The sequence below is a fragment of the Rousettus aegyptiacus genome, unplaced genomic scaffold, assembly GCF_014176215.1.
Source record: "Rousettus aegyptiacus isolate mRouAeg1 unplaced genomic scaffold, mRouAeg1.p scaffold_m13_p_1, whole genome shotgun sequence".
NCBI lineage: Eukaryota > Metazoa > Chordata > Mammalia > Chiroptera > Pteropodidae > Rousettus > Rousettus aegyptiacus.
This window is the reverse complement of record NW_023416284.1, coordinates 145,709,804-145,734,946: the sequence shown is the minus strand read 5'-3', so window position 1 is coordinate 145,734,946 and position 25,143 is coordinate 145,709,804. Positions and strand designations below refer to the sequence as shown.

General features: G+C 36.2%; 2 protein-coding genes across 6 annotated transcripts in view; one reads left to right on the top strand and one right to left on the bottom strand.

Moving 5' to 3' along the window:
* Nucleotides 1–3,753, bottom strand: part of CDC40 (cell division cycle 40) — a 41,872-nt gene extending 38,119 nt beyond the window's left edge. Inside the window, exon 1 of the mRNA XM_016161953.2 lies at nt 3,313–3,753. Within this exon, the coding sequence (XP_016017439.1) occupies nt 3,313–3,501 (189 nt within the window). The 5' untranslated portion in view covers nt 3,502–3,753. The remainder of the gene's footprint in view (nt 1–3,312) is intronic.
* A 508-nt stretch (nt 3,754–4,261) lies between these two features.
* Nucleotides 4,262–25,143, top strand: part of WASF1 (WASP family member 1) — a 60,676-nt gene continuing 39,794 nt past the window's right edge. For all 5 annotated transcript variants that reach the window (XM_016161989.2, XM_016161978.2, XM_016161967.2 and 2 more), the window contains exon 1: nt 4,262–4,506. The gene's annotated coding sequence lies outside the window, so the exon portion shown is untranslated. The remainder of the gene's footprint in view (nt 4,507–25,143) is intronic.

The following is a 25,143-nucleotide window of genomic DNA, read 5'->3' as shown; positions in this document are numbered from 1 at the left end:
AAGGAAGGAGAAAAGGAAGATGTGATAGACTGTATGAGGCCAGCAAAATCTAAAATATTCACTATCTGACCTGGACCAAAATGTGCCAATCCCTGACCTATGGTCAGCAAAACAAATTGTTTTATTAGTTTTTGAAAACGATACTCTGCATTGAGTGCTATGTTTTTTACCCCTTTTAGATTGTTTTGTTGTTTAGATTTTCTGTATCATTATCGATATTTTTGTTTTTTCTATTCAGTATTGAGAAAGGTATATTAAAATCTACTGTGATTGTAGACTTCTCAACTTCTTGCAATTTTATCAACTTTTGCTTAAAAGTTGATAAAATTTAAAACTGTTATATCCCTCTTTGTGAATTGACCCTTGTATTAAGGGAAATGGATTAAAAACACTGTAAAAGTTTATACTCTGCCAAAATGCTTGCTATTAGTCATGATACAATTAGTCAAATACAAATGAATATATTTACATGTTACACATCTCCTCATTTGGTCATTTTTTATATTGTTTCATTAACTACGTGCAATGTTTTTTGTTTTGTTTTGTTTTGTTTTGTTTTTCAAATAAGCAAGTGCTGGTACACAAACTAGTGATGATCAATGTCCCTTACTTTATTATCATAGAACAGTGGGGCGGGAGGTGGAAGGGTCTAGCCCAGCTCTGCTTCTAAATGACCTCTGGTAGTCATTGAACTCAGTTCTGGAGTCATCCCCCTCACCCCTACCCCATCAATATACATTGATTCTCAATGTACATGCTTTTCAAAAGACTTCTTTTTCACTTATTCTTTCATTCATTCTCTCGCCAAATATATTTCCCTTAATCTTGTGTACCAGGCATTGGAGACATGAAAGCTAACAATGCGACTATCTCTGGTCCCCAGGGTCTCATAGTAGTCCAGGGGGAAGAATAAGGTTAACAAATTATAGGAATGTGGCAAGTGCTAGAGCTGAAGTGTGAAATGGTGCTAAGGTAGACAGAGGAGGAAACATGTGTAGGAGACTGAAGGACAGTATAGTTTGGTTGGGGGGAGGGGAAAGGGAAGGCAGGAGGCAAGGGATTTCTAGGCAGAGACTAGTATGGAAAAATTTTTGAGAGGAAAAAAGAGAAGGCTTTTGAGCCTCTGTAGAGTTCAGCATGGGAGAATGGCAGGCCTCATATGTTACAGAAGGAACTTAGTATTACCCAGTAGGCAACACAGTGTCTTTGGGTAGGGAAGTGATGATTACCACTGAATTTTAGAGGTGCATTGTGAAGAAAGAATGGGGTATGAAACTTGGGAGATATGAAAAGAAGAGGTAGAAAGACCAGATAGAAGGTTATTATCATTATTAGAAGAGAAATGATAAGAATCTGAACTACATGGTAACAGTAGAAGAGGAAGGAGAGATTTGATAAACATTACTGCATCACAATGGGCAGGACCCACTAACCAAAAGTAGGGGTTAAGAGAAAAAGTCATGTCAAGAATGACACCTGGGAGGAGGGAATATATGAAGTAAGGCTGTGTCAGTGAAAACAGAGTGGAAGGAATTGATTTGAGAGAAATTAATGAAGCAGAAATGTTAAAACCATCTGAATGACTAAGTTCAGGTGCTGAAGAAGGAGGAATAGAAAGAGAAGACACCTCTATTCTTGGCTTGGATTAATGTATGGGATCATTAATCAAAATGGGAAAAACAGGTGAAATGGATTTTGAGGGGGAAAAAATACATTATTTTTTCTTCACACTGGACTGGAGGTGCCTCGGAGCCATACTAAGAGAAAAGATTAATAGTTCTGGAGCTAGCAAGTTTACAGTTGGAAATCATAAAGACAGTGTGCCTGTCACTGTGCTAAATGCTTTAAATGCTTTATGATGTCTTACAACTCCAAGAGTTTTCCCAAGAAAACTAGGCTGCTTTGCATTGAGGAGAAAATGCAATGAAGTGGGAGAGCTCCCAAAAGCTGAGCTCTGAAAGGACTGAAACGAAGACTCTGGAGGTTGCTGAAGGGCTGTAAGGTTGGGGAGTTTTAAGCACTTTCATACCGGCTGTCCACTAGTAAAAAGTAAAGTTCATAAACAACTCACTAAATACCTGTAAAAGATTTAAGTTATTAACATTAGACTTGAGAACACCTTAAAAACAAATTTCTGCACACTGCCTCCATTCACCACATCTTGAGCTTCTGATCACCCTTATTAGGTTCTACTGGGCCTATGCTATTAACTGATGGATGTTCTCCTTGGGCTCTAGACACCCTAATCTTCCCTCAGTTCTTCAAACACACTAATCTCTTTACCATCTCAAGGGCTGCTGTCTCCTTTAACTGGAAACGCTTGCTTTAGCTTGCACATGGCTGACTTCTTGTTCAGAGCTGATTTTTTTCAGAGGATGTCCCTGCCCAACCTACTGAAGTCATACTCCTACCTTATTCTTTACTGTAATACCCTATTTTTTTTTCCCCTCACAGTACTTAAACTAATCTGTAACCACTTTATTTGCCCACATTTTATTTATTGCTTATTCCACTAGAATGTATGCATTATGATGGCAAAGACATCTGGCTTGTTGGCCTCTGTATCTTCATCCTTTAGAAAGTTCCTGGTAAATAACATATATTCAAGAAATATTTGTTTAATGAACTATACGATCCAATTTCTCCCTCTATCACCTTTCTCATTTGGGATCATGCATACTGTTTCTTAAATCCAAGGCCTTTTCTCACTGTATGGACATATATAATCAAAAGAGCTAACATTTTCGCACTTTTACTATATACCAGGCTGTGTTACAAGCTTTATTTACATCATTTCACTAAATCCCCACAATAACCCTCTCATATAGATAGGTGCTTTAAAAATAATCTCCATTGTACAGGCCAGGAAACAGGAGGTTATATAACTTGGCCACACAAGTGGTAGAGCTGGGATCAGAATCTAGTTCTGACTTCAGAACCAAACAAAGGCAGCCCTTCGACTGACTGACGGTAAATACTCTAGTTTGGGAAGTCCTGAGTTAGCTTTTCTTATGTTCTAAGATTACATTTGCTCTATTCAGGCCACATCCTAATCCATAAATTCAGATTCCACTCCTCCTTCCCACTTGCTTTCTGATGGCCGGAGGCAAGAGCGGGGAGCAGTGGAGGGTCTGTCTTGAACTACCAACCCCCGACTTCTCCCAAGGAAAAGGCACGTGGGAAGAAAAGATACAAGAGAGTTAGTAACTTACCTCTCAGCACTGAGGAAGAAGTAACCCAGGGCCATACAAGTGCTGCCAGATTTTGGAGCAGAAGCCAATTCCCTCACCGCAAAAAGGCAAAAGCGCTTACCTTAACTGCCACCTCTGGAGCCGAGTCCACCGCCACTGCCAGAGAAGGCTTGGCAGAAGCTGATTTAGTCAAGTGCATGAGGGAATCGGCGGCTGGCAGCTGACACCGTCCACCCTCACTGTCCGAGTCCGATTCGGATCCTGAACCCGAACCATAGGAAGCAGCCAGAGATGCAATCGCAGCCGACATGACGGCAACAGAACTTCGGCGAACAGGCCCCGGCGGAAGAAGAAGCGACTCCAAGGTCCTGACAGATTGCTGTGATACACATATACTTTCTTTGTTAAGAAATCATTTATGAAATTTTAAACAAATGAATTACATTAGAATAAGTACAATATAACTGAGGATTTGGAAACAGTTATCTAGGGACATAGAGAGAATTATGATAGCTTATAATTTTCAGGACCCTTTTAGCTAGATTAAAGACTACGAATTCCGATATATTTTGCGGCCTCCAAGTCCTGCACTCCCGGCATGCAGCGCGTCGAGAAGTGGGAGAGGCACAATGGGAAATGTAGTTTGGAGCGAGGGGGCGGGGCGGGGCGGGCAGGAATCTCTTTGACCCCGCCCCTAAGTGGATAGTTCATTCAATTGGCTATCATCTTCCCTCATTCCCTGGACTAGCACGGTTCTCTCCTCCCCCTCCCCCAAACTGAGGATTAGGGCCATACCATAAAACCTCAGAAAAGGGGGGGGAAGATTGATTTTTCACCCCGGCTGATAGGTGAGTGGGCGGAGGCTGTATTTCCCACCACCACTGCACCTAGGCACTGGAGGCTGAAGAGGACAGCGAGAATCTTAAGTTGGATGACCCTTACTGGCGGGGAATAGCCACTGGTGGGAAGGATGGGAGGTTAGGTGACCAGAGTACAGCGATCCCCCCTGATTCAGGCGCGGGTCCCGGCGCCCAGTTGTGGAGCGGAGCGCGCGGGGAGGGGGCGGGTGGGGGGCGGCGGCGGCGGTTCGCGGTGTTGTTCACTCGCGCGTCGAGCACACTGTGGGTCCGGCGACTTGCGGGCGCCGCAGGCGGCGTTCCCCGTGGCCCGGAACCTCGGCCACTGCTTGGATCGGGTTCGGCTCGGGCGCCTGACTCTTGGAGGCTCTAGGTGGAGTCCCGGGAGCTGAGGGGGACCGGCGGCTGCCGCCGAAGCATGAAGAAGGGGTAAAGCAGGAGCCCCCCAAGGTTTCACGGTGAGCACGAGTCTCTCAGGAACTGTTTTTTGGGGGAGGGGGTTCTGGGGAGGAACTCTCCTTCACTGGCCAGAACGGAGAGTGGTGTGTGTGGCGCTCTACCCCGGCAAAGGTTACGGGGATGGGTGCGCCTCCCCCGCGATGGCCCCCACCCCCATTCGCCGGTTCCTGAGCTCACGCCGCCCACCCGCCAGCCGGGCTGGGTGCTGAGGGTGACGGCAGCCGGCGGGAGCGCCGGGGTCTGGGTTGCAGGGAGCGCCCCAAGGTTGCTCTAGGCGGGGAGAGACTGCGGGTCTCACCTGAGATGCCACTGCCTGAGCGCCCCTGCCCTGCACCCACTATCTGCCCCCGTGCGTCCTGGCTCTTGGGAAGGCTGCAGCGCGGGTGGCGGAGAAGCCCTTGCGCTACGTGCCGGGGGCTCTGTAAAGCAAGCTTAGGCGTTTGCGTGTTTGCGCCGCGCGTCTATGTCTAGAGACATCACTGTAAAGCGAGTGCGGGGATCCCTTTCTTCGCTTGAAGAGGAGGCGAAGCCGGGCCGTTGCATCTGATGCCCGTTAATGGGGGATGCCTCAGCAGAGTTAGGGCGCCGCTCACTCAGCTCCGATGTCGGCAGGACTCGCCCATTGTGCCACTCAGATAATTATTCAACTATGCAGCATCCATTGCACCTTTCCCATTTTTCTTTTCCCCTTGCTACAGCATGCCCCCTAGCTTCGGTACTCTGAAGCCTTATCTTTTGCACTTGAGGATGATGAACTGGAATAATGATGAAAAGAAAGCCCATCTGACCTGAACGTTCACAACCTATCCTATAGCAGATTAATTAACTAATCCCCGGCTAGACTAGGTACTTTAATACGACTTGGTCTAATCCTATCCATTTATGTATAAGGCGTGCCTTGAATTATATTTTAATTTTTTCTTTGATCTTAAATTCACGTATTAGCTAAGTCTTATTTCTGTCCGGTAATTGATGTAATTGATTTATTGGTTATTCAACCTGTCTAATGTTCTAAAATTTAATTTGTATGGTTGGTAACTTTCATTTTTCTAATTGTCAATAGATAGCACTATATCATAAATACAAATGCAGTTTCAGTCTTTGAACTCTCAAGAACAGTTATTCTCATGCTATAAGTTTCTGTTAGGAAAAGTATTTTTGTTTATGTCGAATATTTAAATAAAGTACATGATATAAAATTAAGTTCTGAATAAAAGTTTTGTGTTTATTTTTCAGTAACAGTATTTGATTGTGAATCATAGCCTTCAGTTGAAAGGAAGCATTTAATATTTAAAATGAGATTTTAACTACCGTAACCAGCATGCCCTAACCTGTCTAAATTTTATTTTTTTTCATTTCTTTGCAATATCATGTATTTGTTACAAGTTTTTTTCTTATTTTTCTAACTTTTGTCTTCAAGGATGTGTAAGCTCCAATTTTGCATGATTTACTGAAAGATGAAATATTTTTTGAATACAGAAGAAACAACTGTTGGTTACTTGATTTTATGTTAAAAACCGTACCTCTCATTATTTTAAAATAAATGATTTATTATCAAAAATAAGTGTTTTCTTTTTGTTTTTGTAATCTTCCCTTTTCAGCATTTCTTGCTTAAGCTTGTTGCCAATACCCTCTTGTTAAAATGGAATTGCACATAGTCATTGCAGAGGCAGTTGTTTTAAGGTACAGTAATTATTTTATGGCACTTGGAAGTGGCGCACATCATAATATAATTTGATGATGTAGGATCAGTTGCGTGGTTAGGAGATGACCTTGCAATTGACAAAATGGATACCTTTGTGCCTTGGTTTCCTTACATGTAAATGGAGATAAAATACCCATTGATTCCGCTTAGTAGTATGCATAAATTCAGTAAAGATGTTTTCATAATGCTTTTAAAGAATGTTTAAATTTTTTAGCTAATGAGTGATGACATATTTCAGTGTAAAATACAATGAAAAAATGTCATTGGGATTTTCCATGGTATGTTAGAATGGCTGATTTACATTGACTTTTGCTTTGGAAAGGTATGGCTCTCAGTTGAATATTTCTCATCCATCATGAATTTTTAATAATTGTAAATTTAATAGGTATTATACCTAATGTCTGTATGTATTCATAAATATAGATATAGTTAATATTGATGAAAAAATTATATGACTTGGTAATAAGTAAATTATTGAATTAAATTTGTGAAAAATAAAATCTCCAGAAAACATTAAGGCCTTTTTCATTGAAAAACTTGCAGCTGACACAATCCAAAATACATAGTTTTGATCATTTGTAAGGTATGATATGGAGCTATATTATTAATCAGGTTTATAAATAACCATATATTCAGAGATAGTGTATGAATATTATACTGTATTTAATTATACATTTTGCTTTTTTTCAGACTTGGTATCATTTCCACGTACTTGATTTTCATTATCACAGTAGATAGCAGCTTTTGATTTCCTTATTGAAGGATTAACTCAGTTAATTTTCATAACAAAAACTACTATTAAAACGTTATTAGAACTTTTACCGAAACAGTGCTTTTGGTTACTTTGTGGGGACACTTCATGTAGATGATAAGACTATTCAATGTCCTTAAAATTACTATTTGTATAGTTTCTTTTTTGAGAATGGTTATATTTTAAATGTTTTCTTAAACAATCAACTAAAATTCAGCTGTCATTATTACTTGGTAAATACACTTACCTCAAGATTTTTCTAAGCTCCTTGATGACAGCAACTGACTTAATGCTTATTGTCATAAATCCAAAGTTGATAGAGTGTTTAACAAATAGTAAGAGCTCATTTTTTTTGTTGTTGTTGGACACATAAAATGAATGAGTGAAGAATACCCATTGAGTAAATGTGCTGAGTAAATATTTAAAAACATTTATCAAACATAAATTTTAATTCATGAAATATGTAGCTGTATCTCGAGGAAAAAAAATTGTATTTGGAGGTTCTTTGAACTTTATTTACCTGTTCAGATATAATTCTTGCACCCACATGTTTTTGAACTAGCGCTAGCTATTGTATAATGTATAGATTGTAAACCTTTCATTTATGAAATGATAATTTTCTTTTTTACCTGTTAAACCTCATTTCATGAAAACGTACATTAAAGGAGTTCTTGGTTTTTCTTAAATTGGATGAGTATAGAAATAATGTTTGATTCTTTTTGACTTACTTCAGTTTTCCAGTAAAATATTAATAAAAAGGTGTATATAAATTGTATCTTGTGCCAAATGTGCCACAATGCCTAACTTTAAATGACCTCTGAAGTGTGGAGCTTTTTATAAAATGAAACTTTTTCCGAAATGTGTTTTTAGTGATCACATTTAGTTTATAATTTTGAGTCTTTGTGTATTGTTAGCTCTTAACTTGGAAAGGGATTTTTTTTATACTTTAAAACTTGTAAAATGGTTTAGAACTTGGAACTTACTTTCTCAGAAACAATATGCTTAGTGGTTAGATTTGCAGACAGCCTCTCAAATTTAACCAATAATATACCCGAATTAAAGGCTTTGGCTAACTAATAATACTAGAAAATTTTAAAATTAGATTAAAATTGGTATAAGTGTTATATTGAAAATATAATACTGTGTACGGTAATATTTCTATGAGAAAATCAATTCATAATCTACCTTGAAATGCTAGGAATACATTTCTTTTGTGTTAGACATGACAACGTTATTAGAAACTTGTCCTCTGATACCCACCCATTGGGAGTGGAGACGAAGAGGATCTTAGTGTGTATGGCATCCTTACATCATCTGGGGCACATGTCAGAGAATGAGAGAAATCTGAAAGAGCTAGAATCTTCTATGTAATGTATGTAAATTATATAAGTCATTTTATCTTGTAAGCAAGGGCTTTGGTTTTCTCAGAATGTTGAAGTAGATGACCTCTGTGGTTCCTTTCACTGACATAAAATTCAGAGGCACTTAGAAGCTCAGTATAACCCTTTTTTTTTTTTTTTTTTTTTTTTTTCTGAGAGTTCATTTTCCCTTTCTAGTATTACTCTTTATATACTTCCTGTCAGGGAATTTCTCCTTTCCGGATCTACCTCTGAAAAGATTATTGTCTTAATATTCTCACATACCTATTCTTAGAAGCTAGACTTTTTAGCTTTTTAAAGGAGTGTTTTCATTAGGGTGATTGTTTTATTTATTTTTTAAATTTTATTTTTATTTTTACTTTTTAACTCCCAGCACCACTAAGAAACAAGATGATTTCATTTTCCTCTTTTGAGTTACCAACAGCCTATAAGTAAAGTCAAGGTATATTTTATTTGGAGAAAGTTCATATTCAGTGAATTCTCCAGAGAATTATTTTTGTAAGGAAAAATATTGACACCGTGCTTGTGTAGCAGAGGTCTCCAGCCCCTGGGCCACAGATTGGTACCGGTCTGTGGCCTGTTAGGAACTGGGCTGCACAGCAGGAGGTGAACATGCAGAAGCTTCATTGGTATTTGCAGCCGCTCCCCAGCGCTAACATCACCGCCTCAGCTCTCAGCTCTACCTCAGGTCATCAGGCACTAGATTCTCATAGGAGCACCGGTCCCTAGTTCCAAAAAGGTTGGGAACTGCTGGACTGTAGTGGGTGTATGAAGGTAAAGAGAGAGAATGTGGCCTTGGGGTATAATTGTCAGATAATACATGGAGTATCTTACAATTGTCAGATAATACATGGAGTATCTTGTGTGTTTATTTGCTAAGTCTGGCAGCCTTGAGTGCTGTAGAACTTTGGGCATGGTAGGAGTATGGGTGTCTTAGGTTTGGAGGCAAAGTGAATATTTTTGGAATTGAATGGTTGGAAAGAACAGTGGATAGAATACAGTAATCAAAATTTGAATTGTTCTAGGAAATTTGGGATGTAGATTGCTTTAAAATAACACTTTAACGAAGATGCCTCCTGGAGAAGCAGAATGGCTTCCCATGTGGGTGTACTGCTCCTGACATTCATAGTGGCACCAGTAATAATAATAGTACCATTTTTTGAGCACCTATTATATGGTAGGCACTGTACTAGGCATTTGTGGTGTAATCCTCATGACAACCTCATGAAGAGATACAATTCTCATTTTTATGAGGTAGAAACTTAGCTTTAAGTATAGACTGCTACAGAATCCTTCACAATACTAGATAAAATTTAACTGCCTAATCTCTCATGGTTATTCCTGACTCAAGCTTCCTCTAGATATAGGGGGAAAATGAAATTTTTTGATTTACTTGTTAGGTAGCGAAACTGGAGGTATGTGTTGGGAATTGGTTCCAGAGTGCAAGCCATGTGCAGAGCACCAAATTAGTGTACCATTAAAGGAGTTGAATAAAAATGGCTGTATCATATCTTTTTGATGAGAATTCAGTTATTTTGCAAGTAATTCACAGTTACGTTTACTGAATTGATTAGTAGAGAATCCAGTACTTTGCTTTACTTTAAAGATGATCTCAAATCTTAACTGATTTGCTGCTGTTACTAGAAATAGAGAAGTTCAAAGAATGGGTAAATTGTCTTTTTTGGGAGAGTGGGGAGTCTTGATGATGATAAGTTTGATTTTGGAGATGTTGAATTTGGATTAATAAGAAATTGTGTTGCTGTCTGGAAGACTGATAGCACAGGACTAAATATTTACAAGAATGTTGGGGTTGTTTATATAAGTATAGTGATAGTTCAAGATTCTGGAAATAGATTTATGAGGAGAAGAGAGTATATAGAAAGAACTGGAATCTGTTGACTTTTGACTTAATATTTACAAAGTGAAAATTAAAGGGAATACCTGAAGAGGATGCAGTAGATGTGATCAGAGAGGATATACTGTGTTGCATTCTGTTCTGTTGGGACCAGGTGATAAGACCTTGTGGTCTGGGGCAGTGTTTTGAAGAGGAATGTGAAATGCTAGTGAGGTAGGAAGGGAAGCAAAGCCAAAAGTATATTGATGGTTTTGAAAATAGAGGAGAATTAAAGGATTCCAGGAACTTGGAAAGGACAAATACATTTTACAATAAGGAATTGTATTGATAGGCTAGAATATTAGGTCTGAAAAGGGATATTTCAGAGATGGAGTTCTTAGAGGTGGAACTTTTATTTAAGAGTTTGTTCAGATACTTGATGTGCTTAGTAATGGAAGGGAAGGTGCTACTGCTCAGTCTTCAGGACTGAAAGTACTGACAGTGGAACCCTCATATCCGGTGTGCTTTAGAAAGTCTTCCTCCAGTCTATGTATATATTTATGCTTCTAACACTTTGGGATTGGCAGGCAGTGCAAGCCACATCATTTGAGATAGGAATCTTGTGGGCAGCAAAGGGGTCATGCATTACTAGTGAGTGCTTAATTATAAATGTATTCTCTTTCTTACTTGCAAAAATAAGTCTTTTCATTGTGATAGAGGCAGCCAACAACTGTGTACCACATGTATAGATTAGTGTTAATATCATAAAAATCATTTTCGTTGTTAGTCTAGTCATGGAGATAAATGGAATAAAGCATGTCTTTTAATGATGTGTACGTAAAGGACTCAGTTTCATTCATTAGCATTAAAAAGAAAATGGAAATTTCTTTTTTGTAATGTTATACCAAGTACAGAAAGATGACTTTAATAACTTGTCATCAGTTGAACATGAATTTTAAAATATATTTCTTATAGTAGGGATGGATTTATGAGTTCTCCAACTAATTTTAAATTCATTAAATTTACTGGTTAAAATAGTATTTTCTGTAATAATCTTATGGAGTCTTTTTAGGGAAAAATGAGATAATTGCTATAAAAAGGCTTTTGAATCAGGTCTAGATTAATATAAGTTACTGTTATAGTCTCATGGGACCAGGACCATAGTTAGGGCTCTGATTTACATTTTAATGAAATATTCAATGTGGTATTAAATGTTCCTAATGTAATAAATGAGTAGAATAAATATTTGTTTTGGTATTCATCAATTTAGCTTTATTATTTTTTATCTTTAAGTGACTCTACCAGGAATATTGAATTTTAACTAAAGAAAGATGGTGATGGTATATTGAAAATTTTCACTTTTTTTTCTTTTTAACATTTTTCTATTTGAATCTGTTTTTCATCTGTAGCTGCCTCCCTGTAATAACTGTGGAATTATCTACAGTTGACTTTATTGAGGATGACTGAACTGTACAAGTTCTTTAAGTTACATAGAGATGTATATCTCATTTTAAGAAAATTTAATATGAAATCACTAATGAAGTCAATAGGGGTAAAAATAAGAAAAAGGATCCAAGCACTAAGTCTTAGTGCACTCTGAGATTTAGAAGTACAGTAGATGAGAAGAAGCCAGGAATTTGGTCTTCTGAAAGCCAAATTAAGAAAGTGGTTTCAAGGAGTGAACAACTGTCAGGTGCTGTTAAGAGGTTGAGAGAAGAAGCCTGAGAATTAACTACTGGATATTGCAGATAATGGACCTCAATGAGGTAGTTTGATATAGTGTTGGAAGTGAAAGCCTGAATGAGACACATTTAAGTGAGAATTAGAAAAGAGGAATCAGAACTCATTCAAGGGATTTTGCCATAAAGGAGAGCAAAGCAATCAGGGTATATTTTTGGTGGGAAGCAGGTGGCGGTGGTGTAGATAGAGTGGCTGAAGGGAGAAGTGGGACCAAGAGAGATTTGTTTTTGTTGTTAATTTTTTTTTTTTTTAATGAATGAAATTATATCATGTGTGCTGATCCAGTAGAGGAAAAATGGTGATACAGAAGAAAGAGAGGGTAATTAATCTCTTGCTTAAATACGGTTTGGGAACTGGTTTGGAACTTTGTCACTATGTGAAATGACTTCTGTGGAGAAATTTTTGATTTTGACATCAGCAAATTATAAATGCCTAGTAACCCAACTCATCTATTATTATAGTTGTAGATTAATTTTAGTAATAGGATGGGAGTTGTTAAAGACAACACCAGTTTTCCATTGTGATAACTGCATTTATTTTCAGGATAAGAATAGGATTGTAATATGTTGACACAAGATAGCAAGGCTCACTGATCTACCTGAGTTTGTCTGAATTTGCACTGTTTTAATCCATTAGTCTTAAAGATTTTTTGCTTACATATTACTAGAAAAAATTTTAAAAAGCTACCCTCTTGCACATTGAAGTTGATGTCAAATATCACTATCATTATTTTAGATAGTGTATTTTTAGTAATAGCTTATAGAAAATAAGAATTTTATAGCATGATATGACTATTGAAATAAATAGTTAATGCTCTTTGATTAAGTGGACTTTTGAGAGCTTTTTTGAGATATAATTAACAAACAATAAATTGTGCAATTGGATGTGTTGATTTATGGATGCATTCCTGAAACCATTGTCACAGTCAAGATAATGACCCACCCCATGTCCTAGTTTTCCTTCGTATTCCCTGTATCCTACTCTTCCTAATCCTTCCACCAACCCTAATCCCTATTTTAGGCAACCACTAATCTACTTTCTGTCACTATAGATTACTTTGCATTTTCTAGAGCTTCATGTGGAATCATAGAGTATATATTCTTTTTTTGTTTGGCTGCTTTTACTCAGCACAATGATTTTAATTCACTCATTTTATCAGAACCATCATTAGTTCATTTTATTGCTGAATACTCTTCCATTGTATGAATACTATTCTAATGAATAACATTATTCATTCACCTGTTGATGGCTTTTTGAGTTGTTTTCAGGTTTTGGCTATTAAATACAGCTACTATGAGCATTCACGTACATGTCATTTTTGGACATATGCTTTTATTTTTCCTGAGTAACTACCTAGCAGTAGAATGGCTGAGTAATACTGTAGGCATATGTTTAACTTTATAGGAAAGTGCCAAAGTGTTTTTCAAAGTTACCATGCCATTTTATATTTCTACAAGCAGGGTATGAGTTCAGTTGGTCTACATCCTCGCCATTATAATAGGTGTGTAGTGGTATCTCATTATGGTTTTAATTTGCATTTCACTAAAGACTAATGATTTTGATCGCCTTTTCATATGCCATTTATATATTTTTGTTTGTGAAGCACCTGTTCAAATCTTTGGACATTATCTATTGGATTATTTGTTTTCTAATTGAATTTTAAAGATTCTTTATTCTGGATATATGTGCTTTATCATACATATGATTTACAAATATTTTCTCACAATCTGGATTGTCTTTTTTCCCTTAACAGTGTCTTTCAAAAAACAGATGTTCTTACTTTTGTTAAATTCTAGTTTAACAATTTTTTTTATGGATTGCGCTTTTGGTATTATATCTAAGAATTTTTTGCCTAACCCAAGGTCACAAAGGTTTTCTATTTTCTTCTAGAAGTCTTATAGTTTTACTTTCTACATTTAAGTCTTTGACCTATTTGTTCATGACGTGAGGTAAGGATCAAAGTTTTTGTTTTTTAAAATATAGGTACCCAATTGTAGCACTATTTTAAAAATATCCCTTCTCTATTCAATTGTCTTTGCACCTATGTCAAAAATCGATTGACCTTATATGTGTAGGATTACTTCTGAACACTATATTCTGTTCTATTGACTATTTTTCTGTCTTCACACTGATACAACACTACCTTGAATAATGTAGCTTTGTCAGTACTGAAGTCTGGTAGTAGAAATTCTCCAATATTGTTTTTCTTTTTCAAAGGGCTATGTATTTATTCTCGAATAAGCTTTAGTAGTTGTATCTTTTCAATAAATATCCATTTCATTCACTTTTAACTTGACACAAATTGTTTATAATATTCCCTAACTATTCTTTTAATATCTGTGGAATCTATAGTGAGACCATTCCTTTCATTCCAGATAGTGCCAATTTGTATCTCTTCCTGACCTCCGTTAGCTTGATTTATCAGTTTAATTGATTTTTTCCCACTCCATTATTTTTTCTGTTTTCTGTTCCATTGATTTCTGCTCTCATCTTTACTATATCCTATCTTTTGTTTACTTGAAGTTAATTTGTCCAGATTTCAGATTAGGGACTTAACATTATGTCACTTGGGGCTCCTCCTTATTTGGATTTTGGAGTCACATCTACCTGGATTTACATTGCAGCCATGCTACTTATGCAGTGTAGGATTGCTTATACTTTTTGTGCCTTAACCTCATTTATAAAGCGTAACTCTTTTCATAGTTTTTTGTGAGATGTAAAGCATTTAGAATAGTACCTGACACACAATAAACACTACAATTGGTAGCTACTTTTATTAAAAATTATTTTGATGAAAATATGGATTCTGCCTCTCTTGACTTCATTCAACTTCTCCGACCACCCTAGTTACAGTACTTATTACTTCTTTGGATTAGTGACTGATCTACTATTCTTCTGCCTTTCCCAATTTGAATCATGCCTCCTATCAAGTTAATCTTCCAATGTAACATCAATCACATCATTTCTTTGTTCATACTTTCAGCACAAGTGTGTCTGAAAATTACCTTTTGTACCAGGGTTCACCTGTCATAATCCTGTGCATCTTTGAAGGCTCTCATCAGGTACTATATTTCATGAAGTGTTTCCTGATATTTAGCCTAGTTGTGGTCTTTCCACTTACTATATTTCTACAATTATCTTGTGCTTTTCTTATATCATTGGCTTTATACTCTTTAGGGTTATACAGGTCCAAAATGTTTTTATCTATTGTTCTAAAGTCCAAAAGGAAGTTTTTTGTTTTTTGTTTTTTAAATCATTTGGTGGTTCTTGTGGGCAGAATAATGTGCTCCCTCCCCCCTCCCCGCCCCCACCCCCCGCAAAGACTTCCATTTCTTTTCTTATTCCCTAGAACCTGTGATATGTTACGTTACTTGGCAAAAGGGACTCTGCAGAGGTGATTATATTAAGAATTCTGAGATGAGATTATCCTGGATTAGCCAGATATGATCAATGTAATCACAAAGGTCCTTATAAGGGAAAGGGGAGGGGGAGCAAAAGAGTCAGAAAAGGTGTGAAGGCAGAAGCAGAGGTAGAAGTGATGGGATTGTTGGCTTTGAAGATGAAAGAAAGCCAGGAGCCTTCTAGACAGTCTCTAGAGGTTTGCAGATAGCTGGAAAAGGATAAGAACAGATTCTCCCATAGATCCTCTAGAAAGAACCCAGCTGTGCAGACACTCTGGCTTTAGCCCAGTGAGACTTCTGACTTCCAAAACTGTAAGATAAATTTATATTATGTAAGCCAGTAAGTTTGTGGTAATTTGTTACAGCAACAGTTGGAAACCAATATAGTGGTAAAACCTGACCTGAACTGATGTGAGGCTATTTGTGGTCTTTATTTATGCCAGTAGGTGTAAATATACATTTCACTATGGAAATAATAATGTTTGATTATAGGGTGCTGACCTAGTTCTTGTGAGTGGTTACTAAATATATAGTATATATACTGTATAACCTTTCTAAAATCTGAGAAATTCTAAATTCTGAAATATATTTGTCCCCCAGGATTTCAAAAAAAGAGTTTGTGGCATTAGTCATTTACACTAAATAATGTCTCTTTTCCTCTAAAAGCTATGTTACATGAGGGCAGAAATTGAGATTTATTACTCATCTCAATGTCTCCTAACTTAATAATTTATAGGTAATAGATGTGAAAAAATTGAATTGACCTTACGTTTTTGTATACATTCTGGGGAGTTATAAAGTTGGGGAGACCTGGGAACTGCTCATATCATCTCAGAGCCTAGTGAGGGAGATGAGACATAAATTGGCCTATGATGAGGCACTATATTGTAAATGACATATAAATATTAGAACTGAAGTAATCTGGGAAAGTTCCACTAAAGGTGACTTTAGCTAATAGCAATGACCACTGTTTGTATAGCACTTCCTGTAGTAGGCTCTTAGTATACATTATTAAATCCCCACAAAAATTTTATGATAAAATAGATGCTCAGAGATTTTAAATAACTCTCAATCCCAAAGGTGAGTAGATGGAGATTGGGTTCATTCTTTGAGAAGAGAACTGTATGAACAGAAGTCTGTAATTGGGTAGTAGGGACATAATATGTTTAGAGAATTAGATTCTCGAGAGTATATCTACATAATACTGTAGTCAATCCGAAATGTAATTATTTGTTGAATAAAGTGTTAACTGTTAGTCTCTGGTTGCTGGGATTTGGAATGGTTTTTATTTTCATATGTGTTACTATCTTCCAAATGTTTTTCAAGAAACATATATTGATTATATAACCAGCAGCAGTAAATGTTATTTTACAGTATTAAAAGACAAGTGTGTTGTTTCCGAATATAGTTGGGGAAACACTTCATTTGATGCTATTATTCAGTGTAATATTTTAGAATTAGCTTCCTAAATTTAGTTCATTATACTAATTTACATACTATTTACTGTAAAATAAGTGACCTTAGAAATTCCCTTTAACTGTCTGCAAACAACCATTGTTAAAAAATCTGTTTCAACACAGTTACTGCCTATGCTAGAAATAGTGAAATTCTGTCTTTGGAACTACTACACTGTACTGTCTTTGGAAATTAGTGAATAAATTTCATTTCTGTATATTTATTTCAAAAATGTAGTTTTAACCTGAGAATTGTTTCTGTAGAGAAAAAGAAGAGGTGAGAAAACCTTATTGTGAAAAGTCACACTTAACAGTGATGTGATTATCCCTGTGTTTCCAGTAGCAAACTACTAATCCTATCTACTCCAGGCATATAGGAATTAGGTGTTATTTGTTGGACAAGTAATAATCTAAGGTGGTGGTAACCGGTACTTATTTTTAGGTAACAAATTTTATTTTCATGTCCGGCATTGATCCTGGAAACATTTTTGTCTTCATTCCCTGTGTTAAATTTAGTTTCTTTCATCCATTCTTCTTTTACTATTTGCTTTTGTTAGAGAATAAACCAATATGGTGCCATGCAAAAAGTAAATACTGATTACTTTGAAAATTATTTATTTAATACTTACTGTGTAGCAAGCCGTATGCTAAATATTGGGACAGTAATGAATGAAATTGTTCTTACGCTCATGAAATTTATAGCCTAATAGGAAATATATAACAAATAGACATGTAAATACATGCTTATAAATTGAAAACATACTATTCCGAAGGAAACAAATAGGACATTATAACAGGATAACAAGGGGATCTATTTAAGAGGAGATAAGAAAGGCCTTTCTGAGTCTTGAGAAATGAAAAGGAGCCAGTGACGCCAGGAGGAAACAGTGCATACAAAGGCTGTACCTTGGAAAAGAGCTTGGTGTGTCAGGAAAGAGGGTAGTATGACTGGAGCAACAGAGAGAATGCTTAAGGTAAGGATGGAAAGGTAAGCGGGGGTTTACAGGCTTCAGTGAAGGGATTATATTAGGAATAGAGAAGCTATTGTGAAGGGCTCTAACTAGAAGAAAGTACTATCATACTTATATTTTAAGAATATCACTGGTTCCTCTAAAAAGCAGGAATGGACACAAGCCAAATGGGTATCAGTTATAGTCTGAGCAAGAGACAATAATGGTTTAATCCAAGGTAGTGTTAGTGGAGCTGAGAATTGTGGGTGAACTAGATATATATTTTCAAGGTAGAATCAACCAAATGGAACAAAAGATGTGAATGATGAATGGAGAGGAGTTGAGAATTATTGGCATGCTTCTGACTTCAGCAACTAAATGCGTATTTGTGAATACCTGTTATAGATGACTCAATTTATTGAACTTGGTATTCTCATCAGCTCTTGCAGGGTTTGAATGTAAAAAGGAATGAAAACAGTAGATCCCAGAAATTTTAAGGAGAGCATCAATATGAGAAAAACTTTTTAAGTTTATCATAGAAAACTATATTGCTGTATCTTCAATATTTATTTTAGTGACTGGCATAGGCAATAGGCATTCAGTGGAAATTTGTTGAATTGATTCTTCCCTTTGAAAAGTAAAGTTCCCAGAATCAAACTGAAACAAGATGTCTTATGTGCCATGTAAACTACTTCTTTTTTAAGTTGATCACAGGTAATTTGGTAGGCTGCATAGACTGTATCAAAATAGTCAAGTAAAACTTATATCTCTAATTATAAGATAAAATATTTATGTGATAATATTTAGAGGCTACTTTATGGGAATGTTGTAGGAACACTAGGATATCGCAGTCAATTTCTAGACAATTTAGGGTAATATAGTAGAAAAAAACATTGAACTAAGTATGATCAAGGAAACCTGATTTCCAATTTTGACTCTGTATAAGTAATAACAGTATTTTGGACTAGTTTCTAGCCTTTTTAAACTTTAATTTCCCCACATGTAAAATAACCCAATCTCTCTTGAGGACTTTTTGTTATGATTTAATGTGATGATTAAATACGTAAAAACATACACATCTACTTATAAATAGCATTTAGCAAATACCTAGCACTTAGAGTTATATTTACCTAAGCATTAACACAATGTCTAATGTATGGATCTGTGGGAGATGGCAAAAATGACCACAATAAGCAGCTCTTTGACTCTAACTCCATCTTTTAAGTCTTGGCTTGCCTTATGATATACTTTAGCTAGTAAACTCAGTGAAAGTAGTTTTGTGAGTTTGAGCCTGGGTCTTAAGAGATCTTACGTGTTTCCACATGTAATCAAGTCTAGGTTAGCCAGACGATGAAAACTCATTTAGAAGAGACAAGGCATCCCAGCCTGGGATCAGCTGAACAATTCATCCCCGAGCCATGTACCAAGTAGCTATCAACAGGCACATGAGTGAGCCTGGGCCAAGATCCTCAGAACTGCCCAGCTGACCCTAGCCTAAATTGCTGACTTAGAATTGTTTATTTTAAGCTGCTAATTTTTGAGGTTATATGAAAAAAGCCAACTGATAAGATCAATGTCCTTAATAAATCTTACTAAGTTATATAAAAAAAGAATTTATTGTAACGCTATTGCCAGATACTCAAAAAATTTACATGTATTTCTCTTCTAATCCTTAAAAATAACTTAATGGTCACACAAGTACTATAATTGAATATAGGTTTCCTTGACGTGAAGTCTGCACTCTCCCCACTATGCCATGTTGCTTCTCAAGTGAGGTTATTTAGAAATGTTTTATAAATGTTTAAAAACCACTATAAAGATTTACTGTAGATGAAGTTAACATAGAATATCAGGTCTTTTCAGTTTGTACAGATAAATGCTCCAGAGTAGGGAATTAAGGAAGCCAAGCAGACACAGCCCTGGGGTCCTAGTGCTTACAGGATAAGGGTTCATACCAGGTAATTCAGGATGCAATAGCAGCTTTAGTGACCAGGTTTTCAGTGTTTATATTGCATTTGTACTACCTAATAAAGTATTTTGGTTTGTCAGTATCTTCCATGGGATTGTCCATTGTGGCAGAATTTTGTGCCATGTCACTTTATAGGTGATAGGCCTTTTCTGTCTTGTCATATGTGGCTGCTTTTAGATCAAATACCAATCCAGTAGTTATGATCAGATTAGCAGGTTTGATTTAATTGAAGGCAAAAATAGTACAACTTATTAGTTTTACTTTATGCAAAAATAATTTCATTTCTTCAGAAGGGGGATTTTGTCCCGTATCTTATCTCTCACATAATAAACCATCCCAGACCTTAGTGGCTTAAAACAACCATTTTATTTGTTTATGATTCTGTAAGCTAGCAATTTGAGCTGGGATTAGCTGAACAATTTATCTGCTAATCTTGTCAAGGTCACTCATATGGCTATAATTATATGGCTGTTCAGCTGGGGCCGAATAGTCTAAGAGGATCTTAGTCTGGCATTTTGTTCTGGATATTGGCTGAGCCATGTATCTCCAGGAGTTGATCTGAACTAGTCTGTGGAAGAGTTCTATGAGAGCTATGAGGTCTCTTGAAAATCATAGTGTCATTCCACCACATGATATTGTCAAAACAAACCACAAGACCAACCTATATTCAAGAAGTATAAAGATAAGGTATTAAAGAGTTGCAAAGAATTTTTAATCTATAGGTCCTGAGGCACTTAAGGTTTCATAAACTGGATAATACTTGTGGGTAACAATGCACAGTTATTAAATAGCGTACAAAATTGGCTTGGGTTATTTGGTAGAACAAGCAACAGAGTCATAGCCCTGAGGAAAATGTGGGAAGTGATAAGAGGATGGAGACTAAGTCTTTTACTTCCCTTAAATGGCATGGAGTAGCCCAAAGAACTGTTATTCTTAAGGAATGGATCCTCACAGAATAGTCTTACGGTTTGAATCTTTTTAGAAACAGATTGCATGCAAGTGGACTTTCAGAATTCTGAAAACTAGATCTCTCTCTTTTTTTTTTCTATCCTCTTTCATCCGTTGGTATAAAAAGGAGGTGAAAGTCAGTTGCCAAGGCAATTTAATTGAATGTACTTTTAGACTTAGGAGTATAGATACAAGCAAAAATGATTAAGATATAGCTGCATTTTAATTGCAGAATTGCTTCTTGCAGTATTGTGGTATAATAAATATAGTTGGTCTTTGTCCCTGACTCCTGGTACAGAGCTCCTAAAACCCTGAATCTGGTTTTCTGAGTCTTAAAAACTAACATTTGTATTTGGTTATTGATTATGTTCAGGACCAAAACAGTCTATCTGAAGGTTCAACAAAGCGCTTTCCTACAAGCATATGCGTAATGGATCTGTGGTCATGCAAAATAATAGTTCATGAAAGGAAAGGTGGCAGAAATCCAGATGACTGCTATTCCCTTTCATTCAAATATTGTTCTTTAAAATGAAAGAAATTGCAATATATTGAGATAGGGTAGCCCTTTACATTTTGAAGATTCCTTTATGAGATACTTTCCAAAAATTTTTCACAAATAATAATGAACATTTTTGAGTCCTTATTTGCTATGTACTAGGCTAACCCCAGAGGTGGAGAAAGGTTTATATCCTTAGCAGTTTGTAAATGGCAGAGCCAGTTTCAAACTAGAGTCTGACCATCTCCTCTATGGTCAGACTCTGTATTCCTAACCACTGTTGGGAACTGCCTTTTAAATTTCACAGATTAAGTACAACTGGCAATATTTTTGCTTGAGGATAAAATAAAAATGTTTAATCCATTCCTAGAGAATAAAATACCAATATTAGTTTATTATTTTAATAATGTATGTGACACAGAAACTGAAAGAGGTTTTATTTCATGTTAGTTTTCTGGTGTCTGTGGTCATTTTTGAGCCTTGCTTTCCATAGAATGAGGAAGCTCACAATTCTCATTGTAATCTGGATATTTTTTTGTAAAGACTACTTTTGGTGTATAAATGCAACCTGAGAATGACATCAGTATTAAAAACATTATAATCCTAAATATATTCAGAGTAAAAGCGTTAAGAAATATTTTGGTCAGAATGAAGAGAATTCAGAATAGAATTATTATAGGGCATTATTTTTTCTCACTAGTAAACCCTCTTCATAGTCTTTCTCTCTAGTTTCCTGGTCCATCAAACTGTTTATTTTCATAAGCATTCATCTAATTTTCTATTCGCCTTATTCTCTGGTATTGACTTCTTCTATTTTGGTTAATGGTATCCTTTTATACTACCAATTTTTCTTTTTTTTATTATTTGTTTGTTTATTTATTTTTATGGTGACATTGGTTAACAAAATCCAGTAAGTTTCAGTTGTACATTTTAACAATAAGGCACACACACACACACACACATATTTACACTGTGTGTTCACCTCCCATAGTTAGATTTCTTTCTGTCACCACATATTTGACCCCCTTTACCCCATCTACCTCCCCCCCCCACTGGTTTTTCTTATGAATGTTTCTCTTTTCCAATTGTCCCTTTGATACCCTTTTAAATTTAATTTTGCACTACTACATACCTACCCTTCTCCTTTTATAAAAACTTGGCCTATCCATTTGACTTTTGTACCTTGCTTCCTTTACTCCTAGAATTCATGCCTCTTGCTGGGAACCTAAAAGAGGAGGTAGAAGGGGTGCACAAGAGCTAAGTCTTCTGGAAACACTACTCAAACATTGAATCCCGATGTGGGGATCTTGTTAAGTAGTATATTCTGATCGAAGTTCTGGGGTAGGACTGAAATTCTGCACCTCTTCCAGGTTCCCAGGTGACGCTAATGCTTATGCAGTTTAAGGACCACACTGAACGAGCACTACTGTAGAAGGTCTAAGCCAGAAGGAGGTACAGCAGATCCTCAGATAATGCCATTTCAACCTTGATGAGATACTGTAGAAACCTAACTCTTGCTTATATTAAGGAGCCTATGATACAATTGACAATTGGTATTGTCATATGTCGTTTTGCTTAAAGTTGCAGAACCTATTGACGATGTTAAGTGAGGACTTGCTGTAGTTAGAAAAATATTGCTTTAAAGGAAACTTTCTTAAATGACGATGTTATTATAAAAGCTCTCTAGCCCTTTCCATCTATGCAAGGACACAATGGGGGGAAGATGGCCATCTATGAAGTAGGAAGCAGGCCTTCACCAAATACTTGATCTTGGACCGCCTTGAGCTGCCTTAATCATCTTAGACTTCCCAACCTTCAACTGTGAGAAATAAATTTCTGTTGTTAATAATCCAGTCTGTGGGATTCTGTTACAGCATCTTGAATGGACTAAGACAGTAATTTGAGTAAGAGATAGAAAGGGGACAGACATCTGAATAGAATACTTTTGTAGTTTCAGTTGTTGCTAGAATTCTCTTATGACTTTTCGAAAATTGTGGTAAAATGTGCATAACAAAATTTATCATTTTCACCATTTTGAAAATACACAGTTCTATGGGATTAAGTACACTCATATCTTTTGTTACTTTTTTAAAAATAGGCTTTATTCTTTCTAGCAGTTTTAGGTTCACAGCAAAATTAAACAAAGTATGGAGTTCACACACACTCCCTCACCCCACATGTACAACCTCCCCTACTGTCAACATCCTGTATCAGAGGTGCATCATTACACTCAGTGAACCTATATTACCACTCAAAGCCCCTCTCTCCACCTCTTGCAACCACTGATTTTTTACTGTCTCCAGTTTTGCCTTTTCCAGAATGTCATATAGTTAGAATCATATAGTATGTAACCTTTCCAGATTGGCTTCTTGCTGCTAGTAATATACATTCAAAGTTCTTCCATTTCTTTTCATGGCTTGACTGCTCATTTCTTTTTAGCCCAGAATAATAGTCCATTGTATGGATATACCATATTTCGTTGTATGGATATACCATATTTCATCCATTCACCTGCTGAAGGACATCTTAGTTGCTTCCAAGTTTTGGCAATTCTGAGTAAAGCTGCTGTGAACATCCATGTGCAGGTTATAGTGTGGACATAGAGTTTCAATGCATTGCGTAAATGCCAAGGATATCATATGATAAGGTTTTGTTTAGTTTTTAAAGAAATTTTCTGTCTTCTGAAGTGGACAATACACACCTAATGAATGAAAAGTTCCTTTTGCTCCACATCCTTGCTAGCATTTGGTATTGTCAGTTTTCCTGACATATAGTGCCATTTCATTGTTTTAATCGTCTAATTATATATGATGTTGAGCATCTTTTCACATGTTTAGTTGGTGTCTTTGTATCTTTTTTTGGTGAAGTATCTGTTTAGATCTTGTGCCCAATATTTAATCAGGTTGTTTGTTTTCTTAATGTTGAGTTTTTTGTATATTTTGGATAACAGTCCTTTTTCAGTCTTTTGCAAATATCTTCTCCCAGTCTATGGTTTTTCTTCTCATTCTCTTGACAGGGTCTTTTGCAAAGCAGAAAATTTTAATAGAGTCAGCTTCTCAATTATAGTTTCATAGATTTGGTGTTATATCTGAAGAGTTCTTGCCAGACTCAAGGTCACTAGGATTTTCTACATTATCTTCTAGGCATTTTATAGTTTTGCAGTTTACATTTAGATCTGTGATCTATTTAGGGTTAATTTTTGTGAAGGGCGTAAGGTCTGTGTTTATATTCATTTTTTTTTTTTTTTTTGCATGTGGATGTCCAATTGTACCAGCACCATTTGTTGAAAAGATTATCTTTGCTCCATTGTATTGCCCTTGCTCTTTTGTCAAAGATCAGTTGACTGTATTTATGTAGGTCTGTTTTTGGACTTTGTATTCTGTTTTATTCATCTTTTTGCTTATACTTTTGCCATTACCATGTGGTTTTGATTTCTGTAGCTTTATAGTAGGCCTTGAAGTTGGATAACGTCAGTCTTTAAACTTTGTTCTTCTTCAATATTGCATTGGCTATTCTGGGTCTTCTGCCTCTCCAGATAAAGTTCAGAATCAGTTTGTTGATAACCACAAAATAATCTGCTGGGATTTTGATTCAGATTGCTTTGAATTTGTAGATCAAATTGGGGAGAACTGACGTTTTGACAGTATTGAATCTTCCTATCCATGAACATGAAATATCTCTCCATTTATTTAATTCTTTGATTTCATTCATCAGAGTTTTGTTGTCTTCCTCATGTAGACCTTATATGTATTTTGTTAGATTTATAATTAAGTATTTTTTCGGGGGTACTAATGTAAATATGTTTCTCATTTCAAATTCCAATTGTTTATTGCTGGTATATAGAAAAATAGTTGGATTTTGTGTATTTACCTTGTATCTTTAAACCTTGATATTCTAAGAGATGGGTTTTTGTTGTTGTGTTTTTTTTGTTTGTTTGTTTTTTGTCTGTTTGGGATTTCTACATAGACAATCATATTATCTAGGAATTAAGACAGTTTTATTTCTCCCT